We start from the raw sequence: 27,298 nt of genomic DNA, 5'->3' as shown, positions 1-27,298 counted from the left end.
TCAGAAAATATTACTTTAAGTATTTCTATTTTGTTTCCACTGACAGCACATGCAGCTGAATACAAAATGGGCTGTCAGAGGACACAGGCTTTTTTATGGTTTAGGTTCCCCCGGGAAGACCAAATGATTTGCCCTGGCCGGGTACTGGTATTAGTCTAGTCAGATCAATGCCCAGCAAAGAGAAATTTGGAAATGTTTAAGATTTCACTTGATTTTTGTTAGTGTGGAGTAGATGATAAAGGAGATATAACAAGTATTGCTATATATTTAAATGATACACTAGAAAGTATCACTGCTATTGTCTTATATAGTTGTTCAATAAAGCCTACCATTTCATTGCTATTGCACTGTAGACTTTAGTATAGAAAGTGGAACATGAAGAAATTTTTTTCAGCCCCAACTACTACGTAAGGACAGTTTTCAATAGCAGAAGTCACTAGATTAAATAGTTGCAATACTAAAGTTTGCAGCAGCAAGTATACAAAGGATAGCTTTGTCTATGACCCATTTAGATCTTGGATTTTAGCTTTCTTTTATAATGAGAAAGTCATTTAACTTTTGCCTCCAGCTATTTCATTAGCACATAACATTAGTGATCAGGATGTTCCTTCAACACTGGCAAAGGCACAATAGCAGTAGAAAGACATAACCTTGGTAGCACATCAGGTACCACAATACTACTGCTAATTGTAGGGGAAAGGACAAATGATCTACTTGCTGGAGAAAATTCATATACACAAGCAAGTGCATATTATCCTTTAAGATTATTCAATAAGTATAACTTGATCTAACATGCGACAGCCTGAGCTTGTAATAAAATGCAATATGCCTGCTCTGTGCCTGTGCTTTTCAAACATGATGTAGAAATAATTTAGCTACTTTAGCTACAATCTTCTTCTTCCTGTCACCGCTAGGAGTTGTGTTTTAGCAACAACTGGCTTCAGGCTTGGAATTTAAAATGTAAAAGCACCTTTTAAACTAACCCTCGATATGATAAATAATAAATGTTACCGAAATGAAAAGATTAGAATTGACTAGTTTAAAATTGCACCCATATAAGAGCTTCCCATAAATACTGTCCAGTGCATGCTCATTACTAAGAAGAAGAGCCCAGGCAAACAGAAAACATACTCATTGTGGGGTTGACATCCTGTCAACAAGAGGAGGACTGACTGGTATCCTAAAATGGTTGTATGAAAACTTTCTGGCGACCTTTTATTTAAAACAGTACTAATAGTAACTTTTAAGCTCATGGAACCTGGGGTGCTTTCTCTACTGCCATTTTTCAGCTGGTGGAAGGAACCTGGTCAAGGAACCTATCATTTGGTTAAAACCACTATCATCATCATCTAAAGGGCCGTGACACACAGGGAGATAAGTCGCACCGCAAAAAATCTCCGTTGTCGCAGATGACTAATCTCCCCGCAATGCCATCCCACCGGCTAGAATGTAAATCGCCGGTGGGATGGCATACATGGCACCGCAATATGCAACTTTGGCAAAACGCGGCGCCGTGTATACCATCCCACCGGCAATTTACATTCTAGCCGGTGGGATGGCATTGCGGGGAGATTAATCTTTCCGTGTGTCACGGCCCTTAAGGCTACTTGGCAGAATTTAAAGGCTTCTATTGGCGGAGCCATCCCACGAACCTCCAAGGAACTTTCCTTGGTATAAAGCAGTGATCCCCAACCAGTAGCTCAGGGGCAACATGTTGCTCCCCATCCCCTTGGATGTTGCTCTCAGTGCCCCCAAACCAGGTAGTTATTTTTGAATTCCTGACTTGGTGGCAAGTTTTGGTTGAATAAAAACAAGATTTACTACCAAATATAGCCTCCTGTTAGCCGTAAGCTACGTAATAGGCAATCATAGCCTTTATTTGGCACATCCATGAACATTTATGATGCTTGTGTTGCTTTCCAAGTCTTTTACAGTTGACTGTGGCTCACAAGTAAGAAAGGTTGGGGACCCCTGGTATAAAGCAATGCCTAATACCTGCTTTCGATGATGCCTGACCCGTTTAACTAATTTGTTTCTTTTAATTTGTACCATTTTAAACATTTCACACACATTTGCAAAATCACTTACAAATCTAAATCAAAATTGGATCGTTCAGTTAGCCCTATCTACAGTACACATAACTCTGTCTTGAACTTGATTTCATAGAGGGAATGGTTTCACCTTTTAACCTTCAACTGCCAGAATAATCAGAGATACCCAGTCTGCACTGGTGCCCTATGGCCAGAGGATGTATTAACTTCTACTGCATTGTTCGGTCAATGTCATTTACATGCAAACAACATGGTCCTTTTGTGTAATAACACATAAATGGAATTTACTCCAGCAAATGAATTTCTTGCATAGAATATGCATTAAAATCTCTGCAATGTCCTCATTGAGATAGTACATACATTTTATAGCCCAAAGAATTTGTTTTAGACAAATTTGAGCTTTACACTCCAATATCCCTGTGGTGCTATTACAATAATATTTCTTAACCCAACAAAGACTAAAGGGGTCACTTAAAGGAAAAGTAACACTAAAAATTTTTAATACCTGTTAAACTTTCCTGAGATTCCCCTGATACTTTCCCCGGCATCGCCGTATCGCCTTTGTTCAAATGACCGGAAGCCAAGTTTAACAGGTATTTTCTTCTAAAGCATGCAAAATAACAAATGGTTTTCAGGATAGGGCAATTATTGGGGGAGGGTAGAATAGATTTTTTAGTTAAAAATTTTTAGTGTTACTTTTCCTTTAAGACTGTTAGGTGCAGTTGCAGTCAAACTAGTTTGCCACAGAAAAAAATCAAAATCCAATTTATCAAAAGGTACTTGTATAAAAAATCGTTTTTCAAACATCCATATAGTCGCTTGGTGCTGCTGGTTCCATTATGCGTTGCTCTAAATTAAAGGCAGTGCACGTTTGCCAGGGAACCCTGGAGCTACCACCACCTTTAAAAGGTGGTGGCAAAAGTGCACTTTAACTTAAATGAGATTACACGTAAGTAAAACATTCAAATTTACCTAATCAATATAATGTTTGCGCAGTTCAAATTGTAACAGTTTCACATATTTCAGATTAGGTTCTTTTTTTACAGCCAATGTTGCAAATGAAAGGCATAAATATGTAACCAAACGATATGTGCAGTACAGAACATCCTTGGAAGAGCCTGCCTCCAGATCCGATGCACACGCATGTTTTTCCTTATAAAAACAAGATTTAAAATAAAAAAATAAATAAACATTGTAATGCAGAAGGCACAATTTGGAATATATACTTATATAAAGTCCCAAAAGTGTTTTCCCACATTTCACAATTTTTTTATAATTTGGTGACCTGAGGTTAAGGTTTCAGGTTAGCTAGAACTACATCTCACTGACTTCTGCACTGTCTCTGGTGTGATTTGCTAAAGAATGTGGCCTATAGATGAAAGGTGTTTAAAAGGTGGCTGTAGCCTTCAAGTGCTAGAATACGCTACATGAGTATTGATGGGTGATCTCTGCCTGACAGGGCCAGCGACTGCAATATGCAGCATATTTTCCCTTGTATGCCAATCTGAAGCTTCTGGTTTGAAGTTATCAAATAAAAATAGCACTGGATTCTGAATAACTTTTAGAGGGTGGAACCAATAGAACAGTACTAGCTTAAAAAACCTCCCACCTCCCAGTAGATATAGTGCAGATTGCTGCTGTATTACCTTTTTTTTCTTGACTGGGTGCATGACTTAAACACGCTCCAAGGTCTGTACAACATTTACTTTTTTCTATTTTATAAATTCAAAAAGGGTAAATAAACAATCAAGATAAAACATGGTTTAGAGTTACATATAAACCCAATAAACCCAATATTTAGAGTTACAATATAAACCCAAGCCAGATAGAGCAGCATTCAACAGGAAATGATCTGATCCTATTACAGGTGCCGCTGGAAGGTCAGCTGTGTGATATAGTAAATCAGTTATTGGGGTGAAGCTGTGATCTTTTAAAATGGCTGGTTTTAAAGAATATATAAAGTGTGCTGTGTGTGACTTTGTTATTTAAGCAAGCAACCAAAATGTGCTGTTGACTCTGATACATAATGACTCAGATACATAAAAGGAAGGGGTGTGATCTATCAGCTGGTGTGGCCTAATTTAACTCTGCTGTCACTGGCAATTATGTTTTGTTGTTGCTCCCCTGACTATAAAACCACAGAAATAAATAATAGGCAGCATTTGGCACAAAGGTTAAAACTGCTGCCTTGGAGCATTGGGTTAAATTGTGTCTAGGACAATATCTGTATGGAGTTTGTATTCTGTCTCCCCTTGTATCGGTAAATTTCATCTGGTGCTATATATTCCTCCTACAATGCCACAGTTTAAACATGACTTTTGACTAACACTGAGGTTGTTTTTGTGCCTGTAGTAATAAATATAGACTGGGCGCTCCACTCATGGACAGACTAATGTGGATAGGCAAGACTAAAGCTGGCCATACACGCACCGATACTATCGTACGAAACCTCGTTTCGTACGATATTCGGTGCGTGTATGGCATGTCGGTGAGTCGACCAATATTGCAAGAAGGTGCTGATATCGGACGACTCGCCGATCGGCCAGGTTAGAAAATTTTGATCGGGCGCCATAGAAGGCGCCTGACCAAAATCTGCCGTCAGGGCTGAATCGGCAGAAGGAGGTAGAAATCCTATTGTTTCTACCTCCTTATCTGCTGTTTCAGCCCTGACTGTGTGTGGCGGATCTGACGAAACATTGTCAGATCGCCACGTGTATGGCCAGCTTAATGGAGGATTGTCCAAGCTGAAGATAAAGTCAGGTGTTCAGCTGCTTGTCTGCTTAGCAGTGAAAGAGGACATAGGACTTTGGAGCAAGAAAATAAATATACTCAGCAACTACAGGAAGATTCAGCTTCCCCTGTCTGCGGAACAGTTGTTTATAATACTGCTGCGCACACATTTTATGTGAAACAAAAGTCTTTAAGCTTCTACTGTTCTGCCAATTGCTGATTAATCTGTATAATATTTTATGAGAATATTTTTACTCGTTTGACATTCTTGAGAGTATCAGGGAATCCAGCTTGTGTGTGGTCAAATTTAGCCTCACTTGAAAATGCAATGTGCAGTTAGGGTGCTACTCTGCCAGCTGTCTGTACCAGACATTTATGCCAACTAAGGAGGACCATTTTTAGAATGCAGCTATGTTAAAATAAATGTGGAGAACAAAGATACTCCATCTGCCAGGACTGACTACTTTTTGGCATAACACACACTGGTCACATCTAAGCAATAGGTGATAACCCTCCTATGTTACAACCAAAAAAAATTTGAAATTACATCAAACAGAACTTTTCTTATTATTATGCCAAACCACAGATACTTTATTTGTGGTGTTTTAGATGTGGAGCACCAACTCTCAAAATTTAACTAGACAACCCCTCTCCTCACAGCAGGGATCCCCAACCTTTTATACCCGGGAGCCACATTTCAATGGAAAAAGTGTTGGGGAGCAACACAAGCATGAAAATGGTTCCTGGGGGTAGCAATAAGAGGTAGCCCGTGTGGACTGGCAGTCTATAGGAGGCTCTTTTTTATGCAACCAAAACTTTCCTAAGGGGTTGGTGAGCAACATGTTGCTCACGAGCCTCTGGTTTGGGGAACACTGCCCCACGGGAACAAATGGTCTGTTCCAAAATCTATTTTATAACAGTGGGGGTCATTTATAAAGTTCACACAGCACATATTTATTCACAAATGGTTGTTTTTTCCATAAACACTTACATTTTGCACTGTTCTGCCCATCTTTCCTTTTTTCTCATATCGCAGTGAAATGTGCATTGCATGAAAAAAATTGCAAATGAGGTTGCAATTTGTGTGAGTATGCCATCTGTGTGTGTTTTCTGTGAATATAGCAGTTTTAACTTTGCACACTGAGCTGATTTTCAGCCAGATGTCGATCGGGAAGGCCCATTGGGGGGGCCCACACACGGGCATACAAGCTGCCGAATTGGTCTAAAGGACTCAAATTGGCATCTTAAATCTACCCCTGAATGGTCACCTTAAGTCAAGCAATTATAATCATTGGGGTGGGTACCTCATAAATTGGTTCCCCCAGCAATTAACTATTTTATTCTCCTTTAAATCAGAAGTCTCCTGCATCTTTGAATGCTGCTTAGAACTTAAACACTTACAAAGGAAAATCAATTGGATACACAATAGTTTAGAATATGCTAAAATAACCATTCTACAAAAGCATTTAACAGTTGATAAGAGAACAGGAGAAGACATTTCTAAGAAAAAAAACACCATAAAGGCCAATATACAGTCAGAACATTTGTTATGGAAACATTTATCAAACAATTATGTTCAAAACTGTCTTTTTGCCCTTTTCCCTCCTTGATAAATATATCCATATGACTTTTCAGATATAAACAACTTATATTTGCACAGCTATCCTTTTATATTTAGTGCAGATTAGCACTTTTTCTTTCACCTAATCAATCATGTGTCCTGTCTGTTTGAAGGGAGTTATGCATTAACCCTAGCTAATGGCTTTAAAGTACTTCATAATCTTACTATAATCAGTATTCCACACCATGCATCATTTTCCTTAAAGGGACACAGGTAACACTTTTCCAAATGCATGTTTTACTTGCTATATGAGAGTTCTGTGTCAGGCCGGGTACTGAGCAGGCAGTAGGTACAGATGTGAAAGTATGGGTTGAAAAATGCATCCTGATTTGCTATAAAACTCCCAAGAAGTATCACTTGGGCAGAGTAAAGTTGCTGCAGGTCAGATGTGGGAAGCAGGTTCAAGCTTGTAAATACTTGGGGTCTATAGTACATGAGCCTGAATAGATGTCTTACTTAAAATACGCTGTATGTATCTCTCTTTTAAAGAGTGTTGCAATGTATTTATTTCAGCAGGTATGCAAACATTTCATTTAATTGTTTTAATTTAATGAACAATTCACAAAGCACTTATGGAATGTAGAACATCCTCAAAGCACTAGGAAGCCACACAGTATAAGCGCTAGGGAAATGTACCCACACTGTATAAGTGCTAGGAAAATGTACCCACACTGTATAAGCGCTAGGAAATGTACCCACGCAGCATAAGCGCTAGGGAAATGTATCCACATAGTATAAGCGCTAGGAAATGTACCCACACAGTATAAGCGCTAGGAAATGTATCCATACAACAGTGATTCCCAACCACTGACTTGTGAGCAACGTCACCAGTCCCATACATGTTGCTCCCAGTGGCCTCAAAGTGCCAGTGTTTAAATTCTTGGCTTGAAGGCAATCTTTGGAGGCATAAAGACACAGATTTACTCCAACAGAGCTTGCTGCAGACTAGCAGTCCACACGGGGCTTCTAATAAGCAGTCCAATCACAGCCCTATTTGGTATCCCTAGGGAATTTTTCCATGCTTGTATGACTCCCAATATAACACCCCTGCCTTACAGTAAAAGCATTAGGAAAGGTATTCTACAGTAAAATGGCTAGAAAATGTATCCATATAGCATAAGTGCTAGGAAATGTAGCCCTACTGTGTAAGCACTAGGAAATATATCCATACAGTTGCCAAGAAAGCATTTTAACATTCTTCTGTAATAATATTACCTTGTGAGAACAATCATTACTGTTCTCTCTCATATCAATAAACATACAGTGGTGTGAAAAACTATTTGCCCCCTTCCTGATTTCTTATTCTTTTGCATGTTTGTCACACTTAAATGTTTCTGCTCATCAAAAACCGTTAACTATTAGTCAAAGATAACATAATTGAACACAAAATACAGTTTTTAAATGAAGGTTTACATTATTAAGGGAGAAAAAAAACTCCAAATCTACATGGCCCTGTGTGAAAAAGTGATTGCCCCCCTTGTTAAAAAATAACTTAACTGTGGTTTATGACACCTGAGTTCAATTTCTGTAGTCACCCCCAGGCCTGATTACTGCCACACCTGTTTCAATCAAGAAATCACTTAAATAGGAGCTACCTGACACAGGGAAGTAGACCAAAAGCACCTCAAAAGCTAGACATCATGCCAAGATCCAAAGAAATTGAGGAACAAATGAGAACAAAAGTAATTGAGATCTATCAGTCTGGTAAAGGTTATAAAGCTATTTCTAAAGCTTTGGGACTCCAGCGAACCACAGTGAGAGCCATTATCCACAAATGGCAAAAACATGGAACAGTGGTGAACCTTCCCAGGAGTGGCCGGCCAACCAAAATTACCCCAAGAGCGCAGAGACAACTCATCCGAGAGGCCACAAAAGACCCCAGGACAACATCTATAGAACTGCAGGCCTCACTTGCCTCAATTAAGGTCAGTGTTCACGAATCCACCATAAGAAAGAGACTTGGCAAAAAGGCCTGCATGGCAGATTTCCAAGGCGCAAACCACTTTTAAGCAAAAAGAACATTAAGGCTCGTCTCAATGATTGCCAAGACTTTTGGGAAAATACCTTGTGGACCGACGAGACAAAAGTTGAACTTTTTGGAAGGTGCGTGTCCTGTTACATCTGGCGTAAAAGTAACACAGCATTTCAGAAAAAGAACTTTTTATCCTAAAATGTTTAGTATGTAAAAGTATTCATACGCGCACTTCTGTTAGGGGGGATCTGCAAACATTTGTGTTTGTGATCAGTTAGCTTAAAGGGGTAGTTCGTATTCGAATTCACTTTTATTTTTAATGGTTTTTCAGTTATTTAGCTTTTTGTTCAGCAGCTCTCCATTTGGTATTTGAGCAGCTATCTGGTTGCTAGGGTCTTATTTACCCTAGCAACCAGGTAGTGGAAATACTTGGAATAATAAGTAATACAAAATTATAATAATAATAAAATTGTAGCCTCACAGAGCAATATTTTTTGGCCCCCATTTGAAATCTGTATAGAGGCAGAAGAGAAAGGCAAATTATTCAAAAAAAATTAATTAGGAAGACCAATTGCAAAGTTGCTAGGAATAGGCCATTTTATAACATACTAAAGGCTAACTTAAAAGTGAACCACCCCTTTAGATGTGTTTATGTTAGTTTTATAGCAAGAAAGGCAGTGGATACTGACTCCCCATTATATACAGTGAGACACAGTCCTTATTTACAAAACCAGCACATTATATACAGTGAGACGCAGTCCGTATTTACAAAACCAGCACATTATATACAGTGAAACACAGTGGGTACGGATGGCAGATATTCCGGCCCTGGCGCTATAACACTGGAAGCTAGTGATAATGTCAGCTAGTGATTCTTTAGAACTGTATAGTGCCTGGGTATAGTGCCTGGGTATAGTGCCTGGGTATAGTGCCTGGGTATAGTGCCTGGGTATAGTGCCTGGGTATAGTGCCTGGGTATAGTGCCTGGGTATAGTGCCTGGGTATAGTACCTGTGGGATTAAAACTGCAGCAAAAGTTGAGAGTTGGTTCTTAGGTAAAGTTACAGCTGCAGATTCTTCTTTTCAGTCTTCATTTCTGTTTCCAGTTTGTAAAATCTCCCGATCCCTGTGTGCATCTGTGCTCTGATTGGTCAATTTTACTGTCTGTCAAGGAAGCTGTGCTCTGATTGGAGAATCCACAAGAAGAAAGATCCAATCGGAGCACAGCAAAACGGGCTTGAGGGGACAGTGCAGAAACGGAGTAAGGTTTTTTTTTTGCTACTTTTCCAGGGGGTACAAGTGCCCCCTCTTGCCCCCTTCTGTGGACGCCCATGTTGGGGGATCCTGACATTAAACATGTGAGAATGGCAGCAGTTAAAATTTCCATACTGAAAACAATAAAAGACAGGTTGGTAATAAAAAACGTGCTTTTAAAGCATTTAAGTTAGCTGGGACCGCGGAAACTTTCATCAGGTACAAGGAAGCAAATAAAGCATGCAAAAAAGCTATCAGGCAAGCTAAAATAGAGATGGAAAGAGATATTGCAGCTAGGAGTAAAAAGAATCCAAAATTATTTTTTAATTATGTGAATAGTAAAAAAATGAAGCAAGAAGGGGTGGGAACTTTATTATCACGGGGGGGTACATTGGTTGATGAGAACGGGGAAAAAGCAGAAATTTTGAACTCTTATTTTTCATCTGTCTATACATCTGAGGAGCCAGATAATGAAGGCTTCCCTTTTAATATACCCAGTGCTAGTAATTTAGCTACTGACACGTGGGTCACTCAGGAGGAAATTCAAAAGAGACTTGAACATGTAAAGGTAAACAAAGGTCCAGGGCCGGATGGGATTCATCCCAGGGCAATAAATGAGCTGAGCGCTGTGATTGCCAAGCCTCTTCACATAATTTTTCAGGATTCGTTGAGGTTTGGCATGGTGCCGAGAGACTGGCGAATTGCTAATGTGGTGCCATTATTTAAAAAGGGATCTCGTTCTCAGCCTGAAAACTATAGGCCTGTTAGTCTGACATCAGTAGTAGGAAAGCTTCTGGAAGGGGTAATAAGGGATAGGATAGTTGAATACATTGCAGTTCACAATACTATTAGTTTGTGCCAGCATGGTTTTATGCGTAACAGATCTTGCCAGACTAATTTAGTTGCCTTTTATGAGGAGGTGAGCAGGAACCTTGATGCTGGAATGGCAGTTGATGTCATCTACTTAGATTTTGCTAAAGCGTTTGATACTGTACCTCACAGAAGGTTAATGATCAAATTGAGGAATATTGGCCTAGAACATAATATTTGTAATTGGATAGAAAACTGGCTGAAGGATAGAGTACAAAGAGTGGGGGTAAATGGAACATTTTCTAATTGGGCCAGTGTGGTAAGTGGAGTACTGCAGGGGTCAGTCCTTGGTCCTTTGCTTTTTAACTTGTTTATTAATGACCTGGAGGTGGGTATAGAGAGTACTGTTTCTATTTTTGCTGATGACACTAAATTGTGCAAAACTATAAGTTCCATGCAGGATGCTGCCGCTTTGCAGAGCGATTTGACAAAATTGGAAAACTGGGCAGCAAACTGGAAAATGAGGTTCAATGTTGACAAGTGCAAAGTTATGCACTTTGGTAGAAATAATATAAACGCGAACTATCTACTGAATGGTAGTGTGTTGGGGGCATCCTTAATGGAGAAGGATCTAGGGGTTTTTGTAGATCACAAGTTGTCTAATTCCAGGCAGTGTCATTCTGTGGCTACTACAGCAAATAAAGTGCTGTCTTGTATAAAAAAGGGCATTGACTCAAGGGATGAGAACATAATTTTGCCCCTTTATAGGTCCCTGGTAAGGCCTCACCTTGAGTATGCAGTGCAGTTTTGGGCTCCAGTCCTTAAGAAGGATATTAATGAGCTGGAGAGAGTGCAGAGACTGCAACTAAACTGGTAAAGGGGATGGAAGATTTAAGCTATGAGATTAGACTGTTGGGGTTGTTTTCTCTGGAAAAGAGGCGCTTGCGAGGGGACATGATTACTCTGTACAAGTACATTAGAGGGGATTATAGGCAGTTGGGGGATGTTCTTTTTTCCCATAACAACAATCAGCGCACCAGAGGTCACCCCTATAGATTAGAGGAACAGAGCTTCCATTTGAAGCAGCGTAGGTGGTTTTTCACGGTGAGGGCAGTGAGGCTGTGGAATGCCCTTCCTAGTGATGTGGTAATGGCAGATTCTGTTAATGCCTATAAGAGGGGCCTGGATGAGTTTTTGGACAAGCAGAATATCCAAGGTTATTGTGATACTAATATCTACAGTTAGTATTACTGGTTGTATATATAGTTTATGTATGTGAGTGTATAGATTGGTTAGTATAGGTTGTGTGCTGGGTTTACTCAGATGGATTGAACTTGATGGACAATGGTCTTTTTTCAACCCTATGTAACTATGTAACTATGTAACATCATACCAACAGTAAAATATGGTGGTGGTAGTGTGATGGTCTGGGGTTGTTTTGCTGCTTCAGGACCTGGAAGGCTTGCTGTGATAGATGGAACCATGAATTCTACTGTCTACCAAAAAATCCTGAAGGAGAATGTCCGGCCATCTGTTCGTCAACTCAAGCTGAAGCGATCTTGGGTGCTGCAGCAGGACAATGACCCAAAACACACCAGCAAATCCACCTCTGAATGGCTGAAGAAAAACAAAATGAAGACTTTGGAGTGGCCTAGTCAAAGTCCTGACCTGAATCCTATTGAGATGTTGTGGCATGACCTTAAAAAGGCGGTTCATGCTATAAAACCCTCAAATAAAGCTGAATTACAACAATTCTGCAAAGATGAGTGGGCCAAAATTCCTCCAGAGCGCTGTAAAAGACTCGTTGCAAGTTATCGCAAACGCTTGATTGCAGTTATTGCTGCTAAGGGTGGCCCAACCAGTTATTAGGTTCAGGGGGCAATTACTTTTTCACACAGGGCCATGTAGGTTTGGATTTTTTTTCTCCCTAAATAATAAAAACCCTAATTTAAAAACTGCATTTTGTGTTTACTTGTGTTATCTTTGACTAATAGTTAAATGTGTTTGATGATCAGAAACATTTTGTGTGACAAACATGCAAAAGAATAAGAAATCAGGAAGGGGGCAAATAGTTTTTCACACCACTGTATATCTTCTGATGTGTGTATTTCAGATGGTTCATTAAGTGTGTTCAATGTGTTTATCAGGTATGTAAGCATTTTATTTTATTGTTGTTTTAATTTAATGAACAGTTCACAAAGCAGCTATGGAATGCAGAACATCCTCTAAGCACTAAGAAATGTATCCACACAGTATAAGCACTAAGAAATGTGTAAGCTCTGGAAAATGTGGCCCTACTGTGTAAGCACCGGTAAACGTGGGCCTACTGTGTAAGCACTGGGAAATATAGCCCTACTGGGTAAGTACCGGTAAACTTGGCCCTACTGTGTAAGCACCGGGAAATATACCCTACTGTGTAAGCACCAGGGAAACGTGCGCCTACTGTGTAAGCACCGGGAAATATACCCTACTGTGTAAGCACCGGGAAACGTGGCCCTACTGTGTAAGCACCGGGAAACGTGGCCCTACTGTGTAAGCACCGGGAAACGTGGCCCTACTGTGTAAGCACCGGGAAACGTGGCCCTACTGTGTAAGCACCGGGAAACGTGGCCCTACTGTGTAAGCACCGGGAAACGTGGCCCTGCTGTGTAAGCACCGGGAAATGTGGGCCTGCTGTGTAAGCACCGGGAAATGTGGCCCTACTGTGTAAGCACCGGGAAACGTGGCCCTACTGTGTAAGCACCGGGAAACGTGGCCCTACTGTGTAAGCCCTGGGAAACGTGGTCCTACTGTGCAAGCCCTGGGAAACGTGGTCCTACTGTGCAAGAACTGGGAAATGTAGCCCTACTTTGTTAGCACTAGGAACTGTATCCATACAGTATAAGCATGTATCCAAATTTTGAAGCCATTTGCAATTGTACACCAATTAAGCAATAGGAATGTAGCCTGGGATTCCTGAATTTACCAAACTAATGGGGCAGACTTAACACTAGAAAATCTGAATCGGGGGGAAAAATATATATCTGTCCATTAGAAAATGGCCTTTTAAGAGACTGGTGTAGCGCTCTCACACAGCCCTAGGTGCACCATACAAAAAACCCATACAGCGTTTCCAAATGCAAACTCCAGACTTGTACTTAGCCCTACATAGTTGGGCTTAGTTATCAATTTTTGAGTTTGTGAATTAGAGAGTTTTTTTCTACTTCAAATAAACTTGCATTCACAAACAAACAGCAAATGTTTATTTATTAAAAAAAAAAAAATCGGAATACTATGCATAGAGCTAGTGCATAGGTAGAAGATTACAGCACCTAAGATGTACTGTAGAAGAACAAAAGCTCCATCAGTGCTTCAGTTATCCTTTAATGTGTTTAAACTAAATTTTCTGTTTCTTGTAACTTAGAAAAACACATTTCTTTAATATTTCTTTTAGCACATAAACTGTTATTTAGTATGGATATCTATAAAACAGATGGCCATAACCACAGATTGCTTGGGATACAGATATCCCCCTATCTGCTCTGAACAGGGATTCTGTTGCAGAAATACTGACATGCACATTCCAAAAAACAGGCAGTGTGCCACATGAGCCCCTTATGCCTCCGATCATTTCACATCAAAACTGTACACTGCTAGATGCACCCATGAAATAACCCCATAAAAGATACAAGGATTTTTCCCCAGGGATATTTGTACACCATGTTATAAAGGAACCCACAGTTATAATTCAGTTTTCCAAAGCGTAATAGAGCAATTCAACGCTTAAAAGATCTTCAGTTAAAGGTGTTGCCAAGGAAGCACTGTACCATATATCTGTAATAATCTTACTTCATAAGAGCAATCATGGCTTTTCACTCTTATATCAATAAACAGATATAGTCAGATGCATTTAAATTATACAATGTTTTATACACCGTTTCAAATATGCGATGACTGGAGAACATTTGTACTAGTATAAAAAAGTTCAATCACCCTAAGGCAGAATAGACTTATTATTTTTTTTTTTATTCCTAAATGCAGTGATCCCCAACCAGCGGCATGTGAGCAACATGTTGCTCACCAACCCCTTGGATGTTGCTTCCAGTGGCCTCAATGTAGAAGTCCATTTTTACATTTCTGACTTAAGTGGCAAGTTTTGGTTGAATAAAAAAAAGATTTACTACCAAATAAAGCCTCCTGTAAGCTGACTGTGTCCACAAAGGCTCCCTAATAGCCAATCTTAGCCCTTATTTGGCACCTCCATGAACTTTTATGATGCTTATGTCTTTTTACATTTGACGGTGGCTCACGAGTAGGTTGGGGTTGGGGACCCCTGCGTTAATGGATGGTTGAACATGTGGTGTTTTTACCCTCTGAATTTTTTTTCAGCCAGCAGAGAAGCATTGCAATTCAGCCCATGAGGTCTATTATTTTCTCTTACCAGTGGATTTAAGGCAAAAGACAAGTTGCTCGGCAGAGTTCATAAGCTAATGCCACACATGGCAGATTCTCAGACTGCGGATAAACACAAAATTTGCCCCATGCTTGAATCAACTGTGTCAGCCAGAGTACACATGGAGTACATTTTGGCTCTGAATCACCAAAATTAGCTCCGTTTGGCTGCACCCAGCCTGATGCAGTGGCTACATGTGCAGACACAGCTAATTCAAGCATGGGAATGGATTTTTGGCCTCTTTTAGCTGAAGGCCAGGAATCACCAATGTGTGGCATTAGCCTATAGCTGAGAAACACTGGCTAACTATATGCCAATGCAATACAATAAATGGGTGTATAGACTGAACATACAAGATAACAAAAACAACAACTGCCCAATGCAGGAGGGTAAAGAGGGCTCTGCTTACAATCTAAAAGGAGAAGGGATTAGGACACAAAGTGTGGGTATCAATGCTTTTAAATGTTGATGGTTATACAAGGATATATCAGAAGTGACAGCAGAACCAGAGGCTACTGGGAGAGCGGGAGTATAACAGACCTGGTGGCAGGCCAAACTAATGTGCAGTTTTAATAAGTAAGCAAAACAATCTTTCCATATGTTTGAGCGCATATGTCCCCAAAACATTTTGCTGTAGGGCTTAGTAACTTTGAGCTACACCACTGTGTACATGGCATTTGCCAACAGGAAATTAACTCATCCCGATGACCTATTCTCTTCTTGCAAAACAAAAAACAGTTGCCAAACAGGTGAAGGAACGTTTTACATTCCAGCAACTATTTAGTACAAAGTGACTCAGTAGACCACAAACTGAACACATACCATTATCTAATAACCTCGTTCTCAAACTGAAAAGCAGATCCAGTTTTTCATGGGATTACACATGATTGTGACACCAACTGAAATTTCTATGGGGCAGTATACCCCTTGATCAACATGAGTTCAATGAACAGGGCATACATACATTTTGTCTGTTTTATTTTCAAGAAAAATCTGTGATTTTTAAGCTAAACATGGCAAACAAGGAGAGTGACTCCCCATCTTCTTTTCTGCTGATTCACTGCACATGCTCTGTGCTGCTGCCAGTTACTGAGCTTAGGGGCCAATTATACACTGTTTATATAGAATATAAATGTCACAATATAAGGTTGATTAGTAAGTTGTTCATATTCACATTACATGCCAGCTTTAAAACCAGTGCAGTTAGCATCAAAATGACAAGGGCCCACTGAGCATGTGCACTGTCCCAGACAGTTCTAACAGAATCCAAGATGGGAAGCACCTGTGACAACTGTAAAGACCTATATCATTGCTACTATAGAGATGCTAGAAACTTTTGACTAGTGCAGTCAGCACCAGAGCAGTAGTGCATTGACTGTCTGGAGCACTCCTGAAAAGTCTCTATGCCTGTTCTACATACTTAAGCCCCGACTCTTAATCACATCGGGTACCAGAAGCCTTGTTGGATAATTGGGCTTCCAACTGCTACACTCATGATGGCAACATCCTGCGCTAAAGCACAACCCCTTTGTAAATCTCACCCACTTCTGGCCTGCTCCTTCATTTACAGGAAACCCTGTTTGAACCTGACCTTTTCAAAGAACACCACCACCCACTAACCTGGATATACATATTGCTTTCATTACAGGGCAATACATTAATAACAATGTCATATCCGATTGCATGTATTTTACCACACAGATGATTATCTTAAAAAGGCTTTGAATTACAAGTATTTATCAATTTAGCATGGTGCCTTTATGACACATGAGGTGGAGTTGTGAAGCCAGGTCCACTCTATCTCAGTTGTCCCAGGTAGCAATCTCTCCTCATTTGTTTTAGGCTGTTGGCACAATTGGAAATTGGTCCTGCGATAAACCTATGCTATCGTGGGCGAGTAATTTCCATGAAATGCCTTACCACTGGCAAGAATGTTGGTGGGATAGCATACACATTGCTTCAGTTTTTCAAAGTCACCTAAAGTTGCCTCATGAGAAAACTTTGGGCAAAGCGATGCGTATGCCAACCTAGCAGCGAGTCACATTCTTGCTGGTGGGGAGGCATATCGGAGAGATTAGTAACCCACGGTAGCGAAGATTTATCGTGGGTTACTAATCACCCTATGTGACACCAGCCTTAAGGGCAATGGTGCAAAGGGACAACTAAAAGCACTTTAAGAGCTGCATTTTTTTTTTTTTTTTTTAGCAGCCCCAAAATTTGGCACCAAAGTGCCCAAATCAACCACCCATAGACTTGAATGTAACTCAGTTCTCAGCTAACAAGTGCTTATATCACTATATGACATTAGACAGAATCCTTGTAGATTGTAAGCTCTTTTGGGCAGGGCTTCACCTCTTGTATTGATTGCTTTATATGTTACTCCAATGTATGAAACCCACCTATTGTACAGCGCTGCGGAATATGTTGGAGCTTTATAAATAAATGTTAATAATAATAATCCTGTAAATGAGTCAGCACCTTTTCAGTAATAATATCTGCTGACAAGAGCTGCACCAGTTCAATACTGCCATATTACCTTATTCCTGGGTGCCCCAGCCTTGGGCCTTGCATATGCACAGCAGAGTAAAATTTTCGCATGCGGTTATTCTATTGCACATTTACAAGTGTCGTGGTGCTCCATTAGTTTTTTTTCTGGGCTGGTGTGACCTCTCCTTGTCCTTCTAATACAAGCAAACTATCGGTTGTTGTGGTTACTGCAGCTGGACCCACACTTTGCCTACTATTATGCATGAATGTAATACCAGCATAAGTTAGCATTGAACGCCAGCAGCATTCTTCTCTGTGTGATCAGCTGGTGTCAGATAGAGAGCTATCAGGACATTTTAGAAAATTCTCCTTTTTGTTTTTGAGCCACTTATGGATAAATGCAAATATTCCTAGAAGGAATATTCTGTGCAAACAATAGGTTGTGCTCACACTATTAACTGTTTCTTTAATAAAACCATAGATATGTCATAATACAAACTTGCCTAAAGGTAAAAGGCCCAGAATAGAAATATACAAAGCCGCGGCATGCATTATCAGCAGATATGCTAATGTGTTTGGTCCATGGCCACATCATGTCAAAGGAAACCAAGACAGCACCCAATTACGTTTCTAAAATAAGAAACACGGAAATAGTAAGGTTTGCCCGAGATCATTCTGACAACAAGTGGATTGCAAGTCAGGACAACTACAAGCCAGTTTAAAGACAGCTGACTTAACACAATAAAAGCAGAACTAGGTTCAGGTTTCTTCCAAAAATCTACTTCTGCTAAATGAACACCAAGAGGGCGTGTAAATGAGAGGGCGAGAAGATAATCTCTATAAAATTCTGCAACAAATTATTCAGGCCACCAATACAAATGTTAAAAAAAAATATGAAAGTAGAGTAAAAGTAGCGTAAAATATCTTGCAGAAGGTGCACCAAAATACTTTTTACAGCGAAAGGGGCTATTTAATAAAAGGTGCAATGGAAGTATTTACTGATCACTTTTTTAAAAGCAAAAATATTTGATGCTGTAAGCATGCAGCAAGGCAAGCTTAGGTGCTTTCCTTCCCAATCCTCAATTACCCCTTGTAATAAAAGTAAGTCAGTAAGTTTGTCCTCAGCTAGGCACAATGTTGCTGGTAGTATGTGCAAAGGGAGCTCTGAGCTGAAAGGGGTAGCACATGGCTTCCACATGTCTGCGCACTGCACCTTGCAGCTCACTGACATGAAGTGTAAGGAAACACTGCTTAATGTATGGCATTTCAGTGTGTGTTAGCTGTGCCCACCAACAGAAGGTAAAGTCCCTTATTTTAATATAACGGCATTTTTGGTTGTTATCACCCTACACATTCATTTTCTGGCCACAGTGCTGGTTTCCCTGAAATGAGACAGAGGTCAGGAAAGAAGAGATCATATTTTGCGTTACGGTAAAGTGGCAAATTTTACATTTTTGATTCTTCGTCTTTCTTTATGCATAAAACAGCCTAAACCAAAGTTTTCCAGCTGTAGGCTCATAGGATCAGTTTAACCTTTCAAGCCCTAGTCTGTCTAGAATGTTGTATGGCATTAAACTCTTGCCTTTAACTGTCCTACAGCTTGGAGAAAGTAGTACAGGTATGGGATCAGTTATCTGCAAGCCTGTTATCCAGAAAGCTCCGAATTAAGGCCATCTCCCGTAGACTAAATTTTAATCAAATAACTAATTTTTTAAAATGAATTTTTTTCTCTGTAATAATAAAACAGTACCTTGTACTTGATCCAAACTAAGATAGAACGAACCCTTAATGGAAGCACAACAGTCCTACTGTGTTTAATGTTCAAATGATTTTTTTAGTAGACTTACAGTATGGAGATCCAAATTATGGAAAGATCCCTTATCCAGAAAACCCCAGGTCCTGAGCATTCTAGATAACAGGTCCCATAACTGTATTACGGCTTGCATGAGAGTCTGTTCCTGCATTCCCCTGCAGTTGGTCCTTTCTGTGTTCCCCCACAGGTGACCGGTGGAACAGATGCAGTCTATTCTTCCCAGCTGTACTTACACAGGCACATGTAAGCGCATGCAACATGCTGTGTTCCAACTTCATTCAGCACTTACATGCGCCTGTGTGAGTACAGCACGATAGGGAAGAAAGGGTTGTGTTCCACCCTGGGTTCGTCTGTGGTGGAACTGAGTTGACCGCCACCACAGGGGAAAGCAGGGCAAAAACACCCGTCTGTACAAGCCCTTATTTATATGTATATAATGCTAACTTTTTTCCCCCAAAACAAAACAATGTAATTTCCTTTGTTTCCCCATCACACTTGCCTATCAGTATGAATGCAGGGTATGCTACTATGCCCTGAAAAAATGACAAAATACAAAAGCTGGATGGACGTTTGTCAGGAAACAAACATTTCTGTTATAATATAATTTTCCCTTAGGCTTTATGAACCCAAATGAAATGCATAGCAGGCTATATGAGGTCACGTTATGTAGGCTAGAACATGCAATTTTCACAAAGGTCTACATCCGACACTGATGTCAGTGTCAGATGTAGATACAGTGTCTCTGTGCACCCAGGGAGACAAGCATAAATGTTTTAAGGAGTTTGGTACGGATGCTCCCGTTCCTTATTAAAACAGCATGTAAACACAATAAAACTAAAAACAAAAGATGAAAGGAAGTTTTTGGCAGTGACCTATAGCTGTACACCTGTAAGCAGTCAGAGACAAAAGCCAGCTTTTACACCATGTTCCAAGAATATTATACAGTTAATGCCAGCAGTCTCCACTTGAAAATGGTTTTCTTTTATTTTGCATAATGAAAGAAAATGCAAATTAAAAAATTCAGTAGACCTGAAGGAGAACAGACTTCAGCTACATTGTAGAAATGGATAACAAATACTGTCTGCAGTTACTAATAGATTTACAAATAACTCTAAATCCACTGGAAAACTGTAGTTAATGTACACGTGAAAGTTGCTCAAAATTAGTTTTTCTTGGGTGGAGATTCCCTTTCTTGGGTACCTTTTGAAATGTAATTTAGATAACTCCAGGGCTGTACATCACCCAGATGCTAAACAGAGAACTCAGAAACCCTCTCCAAACTTCTTTGCCTCTGTCAGAACATCAGACCAATAAATGGGAGGTAGAATTATGTTAGATAGGAAATACATTTGGGACATACCACCAAGTTTTCCATTACAGTGTTGCATTTCCTAGCACAGGTTCTTAGCTAGGTATTTTGGCCACCAAAATACCAGCAGTAATTAAAAAGGTGACAATTATCTCTGCAGTTTCAGATGACTGCAACAGAAAGAACTGGAAGTAGCACGTGAGAAGCAATTGCTACTATGGACATTACCCACTGGGCGCAAGCCATGACGGTAAAAATATTTCGTTGTTTACTATGTAACAATGACAATAAAGATATATTCTATATTCTGTTATATTGGTCAAAACGTCCCAATTAATGAATGTACAGCGGTACAACTTACTGTAGAAATTTTAAACCCTGGGACCATACGACTGAAAATTCTCAATGAAAGTAGTCCATTCTAGGCAAATATGCATTCTTCATATCACTGGTCCAGTCACGCGGGGTGTGCGAAACCATGATACCTCATAAGGATGCATTACAAGGCTGTCCAACTGACCAAACAGTGAAATCAGTCTGAACAGGACTGTATAAAAAGGGGGTCAGCATGAATGAGGCCTAACACCATTCAAGGACAGGAGGCAAATATATGAATGTCCATGCACGTTAGGACCCACTTACTTAAAAAAAGGCAAGGCCCAAAGGTAAAGAAAGAACTCAAACAATTGCTGCTCTTTTAACAGTACAGGTATGGGACCTGTTATTCAGAATGCTTGGGACCTGGGGTTTTCCGGATAAGGGATCTTTCCGTAATTTGGATCTCCATAACTTAAGTCTGCTAAATATCATTAAAATATTGAATAAACCCAATAGAATTGTTTTGCCTCCAATAAGGATTAATTATATCTTAGTTGGAATCAAGTACAGGTACTGTTTTATTATTAGAGAGAAAAAGGAAATAACTTTTAAAAATTAGAATAATTTGCTTATAATGGAGTCTGGGGGAGATGGTCCTTCCGTAATTCAGAAGTTTCTGGATAACGGGTTTCCGGATAAGGGATCCTATACCTGTACGGATATGGCTGGAGACTTACCGACTGTGGCTACAGTATCGAAGTCGTCCAATTTGTACTGCTGCTGTAGCTCTGGGCATGGCGATGAAGTGTGCCCACATCCAGAAAGTCCAAGGCAACCTGAGCTGGGGCTAGCAACTCCTCCATCGCAGCTCCCCTTGCCAGCACTTCTAGAGCCAGACCTGGCTTTTACTGTCACAGCAGCAGCTGCTGCCTCCATCAGGAATCGACTTGTGACCCAGTGCTACAATGTCTGCATATAATAAAGGCTGGGGCCAAATAAAGCCCAAGAAGAGTGGAGACCCCCACTGTTAGACGAGCGGATAATGCAGCCAGCCAGCCCAGCTTGGTGGGCACCCACAAGTAGTTTGAGAAAGTGGCATCTGGAAAATGAAGATGAAATCCTCCGTCTTGGGAAAACTTATTGTTCGTGTGGCATCCCCGGGTGCGCCCAGATGGCACTGCCAGCGGTATAAACACTGGGACTGGAACCCGTCATTGCGTGTGTAAATGTGTGGCAGTAGCTCGCAGCGGAGTGCGGCTCAGCTTGGTACGCAAGCTTCCTTGTCGTCCTCAGGCGCCCGGAGTATCTCAGCACCAAAGCTGGCAGCAGGAGGGCAGAGCGGCGCCCAGCACCCAGCGTGCCACTAAACCTGTAGTACGGCAGCAAGCAGCGGCACCCACGTTACACTTGGTGCCCAGTCCTGCCCAAGCCAGCCTGAACTGACCAATAGCCGACTGCGACCGGCCCCTAGCCGCTGCCTGATTGGCTGCGAGGCTTTGGGAGGATGACGCGAAATTAAAGAAAGGAATGGGGAAGGAGACTTGATCTTCTCATTGCAGCCGGACTTTTCTCTCTGGGTCAGTGGCTTTTGCTCTCCTCACCTGCTGCTGCTGCTGCTGCTGCTGCTCCAGGCCGGCTCGCACTTCACTGTCAGTTGCCTGGGAAGCTCCGACAAGGAAAGTCTTTGTTCCAGGGAAGATGGTGTTTGGCTGCCGGGTTACTTTCTCAGGCCGTTTCACATCCTCCCCCCTCCCCGCACATTCAAACTGCAGTTCAGTCAGACAAGAAAAGAAGCCGAAATGGGCGGTCCCCCGTAGCATAATAACTCCTCCCATTCCAATAAATTCTAGGCGCTGCCTCTCGCTTTGTGCTCTTTCTTGTCACATCATTTCTGCCTTAGCGCTTTCTTACTGGACAAGGATAAAAAAAAAGAAAGAAAAGAGAAAAAACTAAAATATTTTTGTATATGTTACACTTAATTCTATAACTCCACATAAATGCAAGACGGCAATGTACCATTTTAAAGACAAAATGCATACTCTCCAACAAAATCATTATGTCAGTATTACATAATCTTCTTTGAGTGGACGCCCTTAAGCACTTACAAATTAATAAATGGTGCAAAGTTTGCTACAGGTCTAGTGGACAAAAGCAACTAATCAATAGGTAGCATTTATTGATCACCTGTTTAAAAGCAGACACCTCTTTGGTTGCTATGGGTTACTGCACCTGGCCAAAAAAAAAAAATGCCTCACTTTGTATTTATCTGGATCTACTGATGTGGCTTGACATCAAGATCACACATCACCAAAGGCTGACAGCCATAGTGCTGGTAGTATAGCACCTGAAATATTTAATGCTGACACATAAAGTTAGCCAATTATTTAGAACAGCAGAGTGGGCACTGCCCAAAAGAGCTTGCAATCTAAACTGGTTCATGGGTTTTACACACATAGGGGCACATTTACTAATCCACGAACGTCCGAAAAGCGCCCGAATGCGTTTTTTTCGTAATGATCGGTATTTTGCGACCTTTTCCCAAATTTTTCGAGCGCTCAATACGAAAAAGTCGCGACAATTCGCGCAAGTCGTAACGGCTACGAAAAAGTCGCAATGGTGACGGAAAAATCGCAAAAAATACGAAAAAGTCGCAAAATGTTCGTTTGCAATCCGATTTTTTCCCATTCGGGATTCGGATTCGTGGATTAGTAAATCAGCCCCTAAGTAGTGACGTTGAGTCAGTCATATATCATGACACATGGAAACAGAAAGCAAGTACACACCTCAGAATCTCCTAGTTCCCTGCCAATTCTGGTGCAACCACTTCCTGTGGGGGCTAGAACACTATATATATTGTGCTAATATGCTATATGCAGTATTTTTGTAGCATATCAAAGTGAATGTAACATTGGGTGGAAATGTGGAAGGATTTGCACGTGGAGGTGTGTTTGAATGAGACCAAAATGACATTGGGAACTGGATAAAAAAAAAAAAAAATCCACGTGCTGTAGGTGAAGAACAAAACAGAGGGCAATAAGGAGACATGTTACATAGGGAGATAGAGGGGAGAAAGTGAAAATGGGGGTGGTGGGCAATTAATTAAAAGTGGTGCACTGGCAAAGAGACAAAGGGGAGTGGCACACTGAAAGGCATGTAAAGCTGATATATTCAAAAAGTGAGAGTGAGTGTCAGCAAAATGTAATTCTAGTAAGCTTGTGTATTAACCAGTGTGGCTAGTAACATTTCAAAGGGGTGGTTCACCTTTAAGTTAACTTTTAGTATTTTATGTTATAGAATGCCCAATTATAAGTAACTTTTCAATAGGTCTTCATTTTTTTTTTTTATAGTTTATTAATTATCTGCCTTCTTCTTCTAACTCTTTGCAGCTTTCAAATGGGTGTCACTGACCCCCGCAGCCTAAAATCTTTTGCTTTGTGAAACTACAGTTTAATTGTTATTGTTACTTTTTGGTACTTATTTTTCTATGCAAGTCCTCTCTTATTCATATATCAGTCTTTCATTCAAACTACAACCTGGTTGCTAAGGAAACTACAAATAGGAGAGCTACTAAACAAAAACTGAAATAACTAAAAAACATTTACTCTTTGTATCACAGTACGGGGCCCATTTATCAAAGTCCAAATTTCAGACTTGTTTGGAAAAAACTGCATTAAATCCGAATTTCGGATTGCATTATGGTTGTAATGAAAATATTGTGGTACGATCCGAAAGTTCTGAAATTTTTGCATACGAACAATTGTAAGTGGCGCAAAAAACTTTCTGACTTTGAACCTTTGCTGCATATTTTTGGAAGCCTCCTGTAGTGGCACTCTGCAGCTCCAACCTGGCCCAAGGAAAGTCTCCCATAGGGCTCAATGGCACTCTGCAGCTCCAACCTGGCCCAAGGAAAGTCTCCCATAGGGCTCAATGGCACTCTGCAGCTCCAACCTGGCCCAAGGAAAGCCTCCCATAGGACTCAATGGCACTCTGCAGCTCCAACCTGGCCCAAGGAAAGTCTCCCATAGGGCTCAATGGCACTCTGCAGCTCCAACCCGGCCCATGGAAAGTCTCCCATAGGGCTCAATGGCACTCTGCAGCTCCAACCTGGCCCAAGGAAAGTCTCCCATAGGGCTCAATGGCACTCTGCAGCTCCAACCCGGCCCAAGGAAAGTCTCCCATAGGGCTCAATGGCACTCTGCAGCTCCAACCCGGCCCAAGGAAGTCTCCCATAGGGCTCAATGGCACTCTGCAGCTCCAACCTGGCCCAAGGAAAGTCTCCCATAGGGCTCAATGGTACTCTGCAGCTCCAACCCGGCCAAAAGGAAAGTCTCCCATAGGGCTCAATGGCACTCTGCAGCTCCAACCTGGCCCAAGGAAAGTCTCCCATAGGGCTCAATGGCACTCTGCAGCTCCAACCTGGCCCAAGGAAAGTCTCCCATAGGGCTCAATGGCACTCGCAGCTCCAACCTGGCCCAAGGAAAGTCACGATACCGAAGCTTGAATGAATCCGAAACTTTCGTACTCGTTACGACAATATGGTTTTGATGCATAAATTGTCGCAAAGCACGAAAAAGTTGTGGAAATTAACGAAAAAGTCGCAGAAAACACGCACAGTTCTAAAAGTTTTAAAAAATATGAATTTTTTCCATTTGGACTTTTCGAACTTTAATGAATAGGCCCCTAAAAGTTAACTCAAAGGTGAACAATCCCTTTAACAAGTTCTTACACATTTTACTAACTATGCCAGTTTCTAGGTTTACTCGACTTGTGCCAGCTTCTACCTATTTACTTAGATGGAAAATGAGATGTGGTTCAACTGAGAGAGCTGAGGAAATAAAAAACACCACTGTGAGTGCAGTGTTTATTTTTTGGTTTAAGCTGCACTAATAAAGGCTGGCACTTTGAGTTCAGAAGGATAAGCTTTAAAGGGGTGGTTTGCCTTTACATTAACATTTTGTATGTTATAGGATGGTCAATTCTTAGCAACTTTTCAACTGATCTGCATTTTTTTTTTATCATTTTTCAATTATTTGCTTTCCTCTGGTGACTCTTTCAAGCTTTCAAAAGGGGGTCACTGACCCTGGCAGCCAAAAAACTACATCCTTTTGAGGCTACAATTTCATTGTTATTGTTACTTGTTATTACTTATCTTTTTATTCAGACCCACTCCTATTTACATTCCAGTTCTCAATCAAACCACTGCCTGGTTGCTAGGGTCCATATAATAAAAAATAAAGACAAGTTACAAATTGTTTCAGAATAGCACTCTCTGCAACAAACTAAAGGTTTATTTAAAGTTGAACAACACCTTTAATTTGTTTGCTTGCATATAAGGTATGACATTTTGTGGAACACTGCTTTGAATAATACACAGACCTGCTTAAAGTTAAACTGGGTATCGTCTATGAAAAAAGTTTTTGCCACATATTAAATTCTAGCGGTGCAAATGCACCATCACTTGCAAATGGGCAACATCAAGTGCCTATTGGAATATGCAAACTGGAATCTAATTAACATTGTTTTTGTAAACACGCAAAATGCCAAAGGAATATGCCCCTGGCTGTTTTTGTTTATCCTTTCCATTGAAACACTAAATTTAATTAAAGGTGAGCAGACAATAAAAAAAGATAAGGACTACAAGGCTTAAAAAGTCTATTCTGGCACTTTAACAACAAAAAAAATCTGGATTTTTTAATTCAACACAATGTTTTTATCAGTGTTGTGTTTGATCTGCTTTTGCTGACAGTAGCCTTCAGTTTTCATTCTGAACTGCTTTATTTTTCAAGCTTTAAACTTAGTATGTAAGTAAATTGATGTTGCACTGGATCATGAACAAGTTAATAAACTCCATTAAATCTTGACAAATGGGATAGTTGGGGAGAGTTCTGGAGTAGCTGAAATGTAAACCTGTGCATGCTCTCTAATGCCATTTCACAGTCAAGTGGTTTATGCATTTTGATATGTTTCATTACACAGTGATGATATATTTTGCCACAAAATTAATAGAAGGAAACAAGCTATGTGTTCTCTTGTTAATAAATTCAAGCTATATGGTGATGTACTAATAGGGACCCCGTGTAGATATATTTCAAAGCAAGACCACCATTATGTATACAGTGCCTTGCACAAATTTTCATGCTCTTCTCATTTACGAAACATCTTACATTAAAATGCTAAAGCACTGAAACTCAAAATTAGTTTTTTTAAAGGGATACTGTCATGATTTTTATGGTATACTTTTTATTTCTAAATTACACTGTTTACATAGCAAATAATTAACCCTTCCACTTCAAATTTTATTTTTGAACCAACAAATGTATTTTTCTTTAAGTTTTAATAACAGTTATAAGTGGGGAAGTACATACCAATTTTGCACATGATTGATGTAATTGATTTTGGGCCATTGTTCCTGGAAGATTTATTACAGGTCGTTTAGGTTAGTCAAAGGGAATTAGTGTACCCCAGTTTCCAAATAGTGTAACAGATTTTCCATTGGATTAAG

The 27,298-nt window shown here is 40.4% G+C and overlaps 1 protein-coding gene across 1 annotated transcript in view; it reads right to left on the bottom strand.

Moving 5' to 3' along the window:
- prkx (protein kinase X-linked) overlaps positions 1 to 22,653 on the bottom strand; it is a 70,928-nt gene extending 48,275 nt beyond the window's left edge. The window contains exon 1 of the mRNA XM_002940999.5: positions 21,534 to 22,653. Within this exon, the coding sequence (XP_002941045.1) occupies positions 21,534 to 21,732 (199 nt within the window). The 5' untranslated portion in view covers positions 21,733 to 22,653. The remainder of the gene's footprint in view (positions 1 to 21,533) is intronic.
- Between the last annotated feature and the right edge of the window lie 4,645 nt (positions 22,654 to 27,298).

This window comes from Xenopus tropicalis, chromosome 2 (assembly GCF_000004195.4).
Source record: "Xenopus tropicalis strain Nigerian chromosome 2, UCB_Xtro_10.0, whole genome shotgun sequence".
In the NCBI taxonomy this organism is placed as follows: domain Eukaryota; kingdom Metazoa; phylum Chordata; class Amphibia; order Anura; family Pipidae; genus Xenopus; species Xenopus tropicalis.
This window is presented reverse-complemented; position numbering and strand designations above follow the sequence as displayed.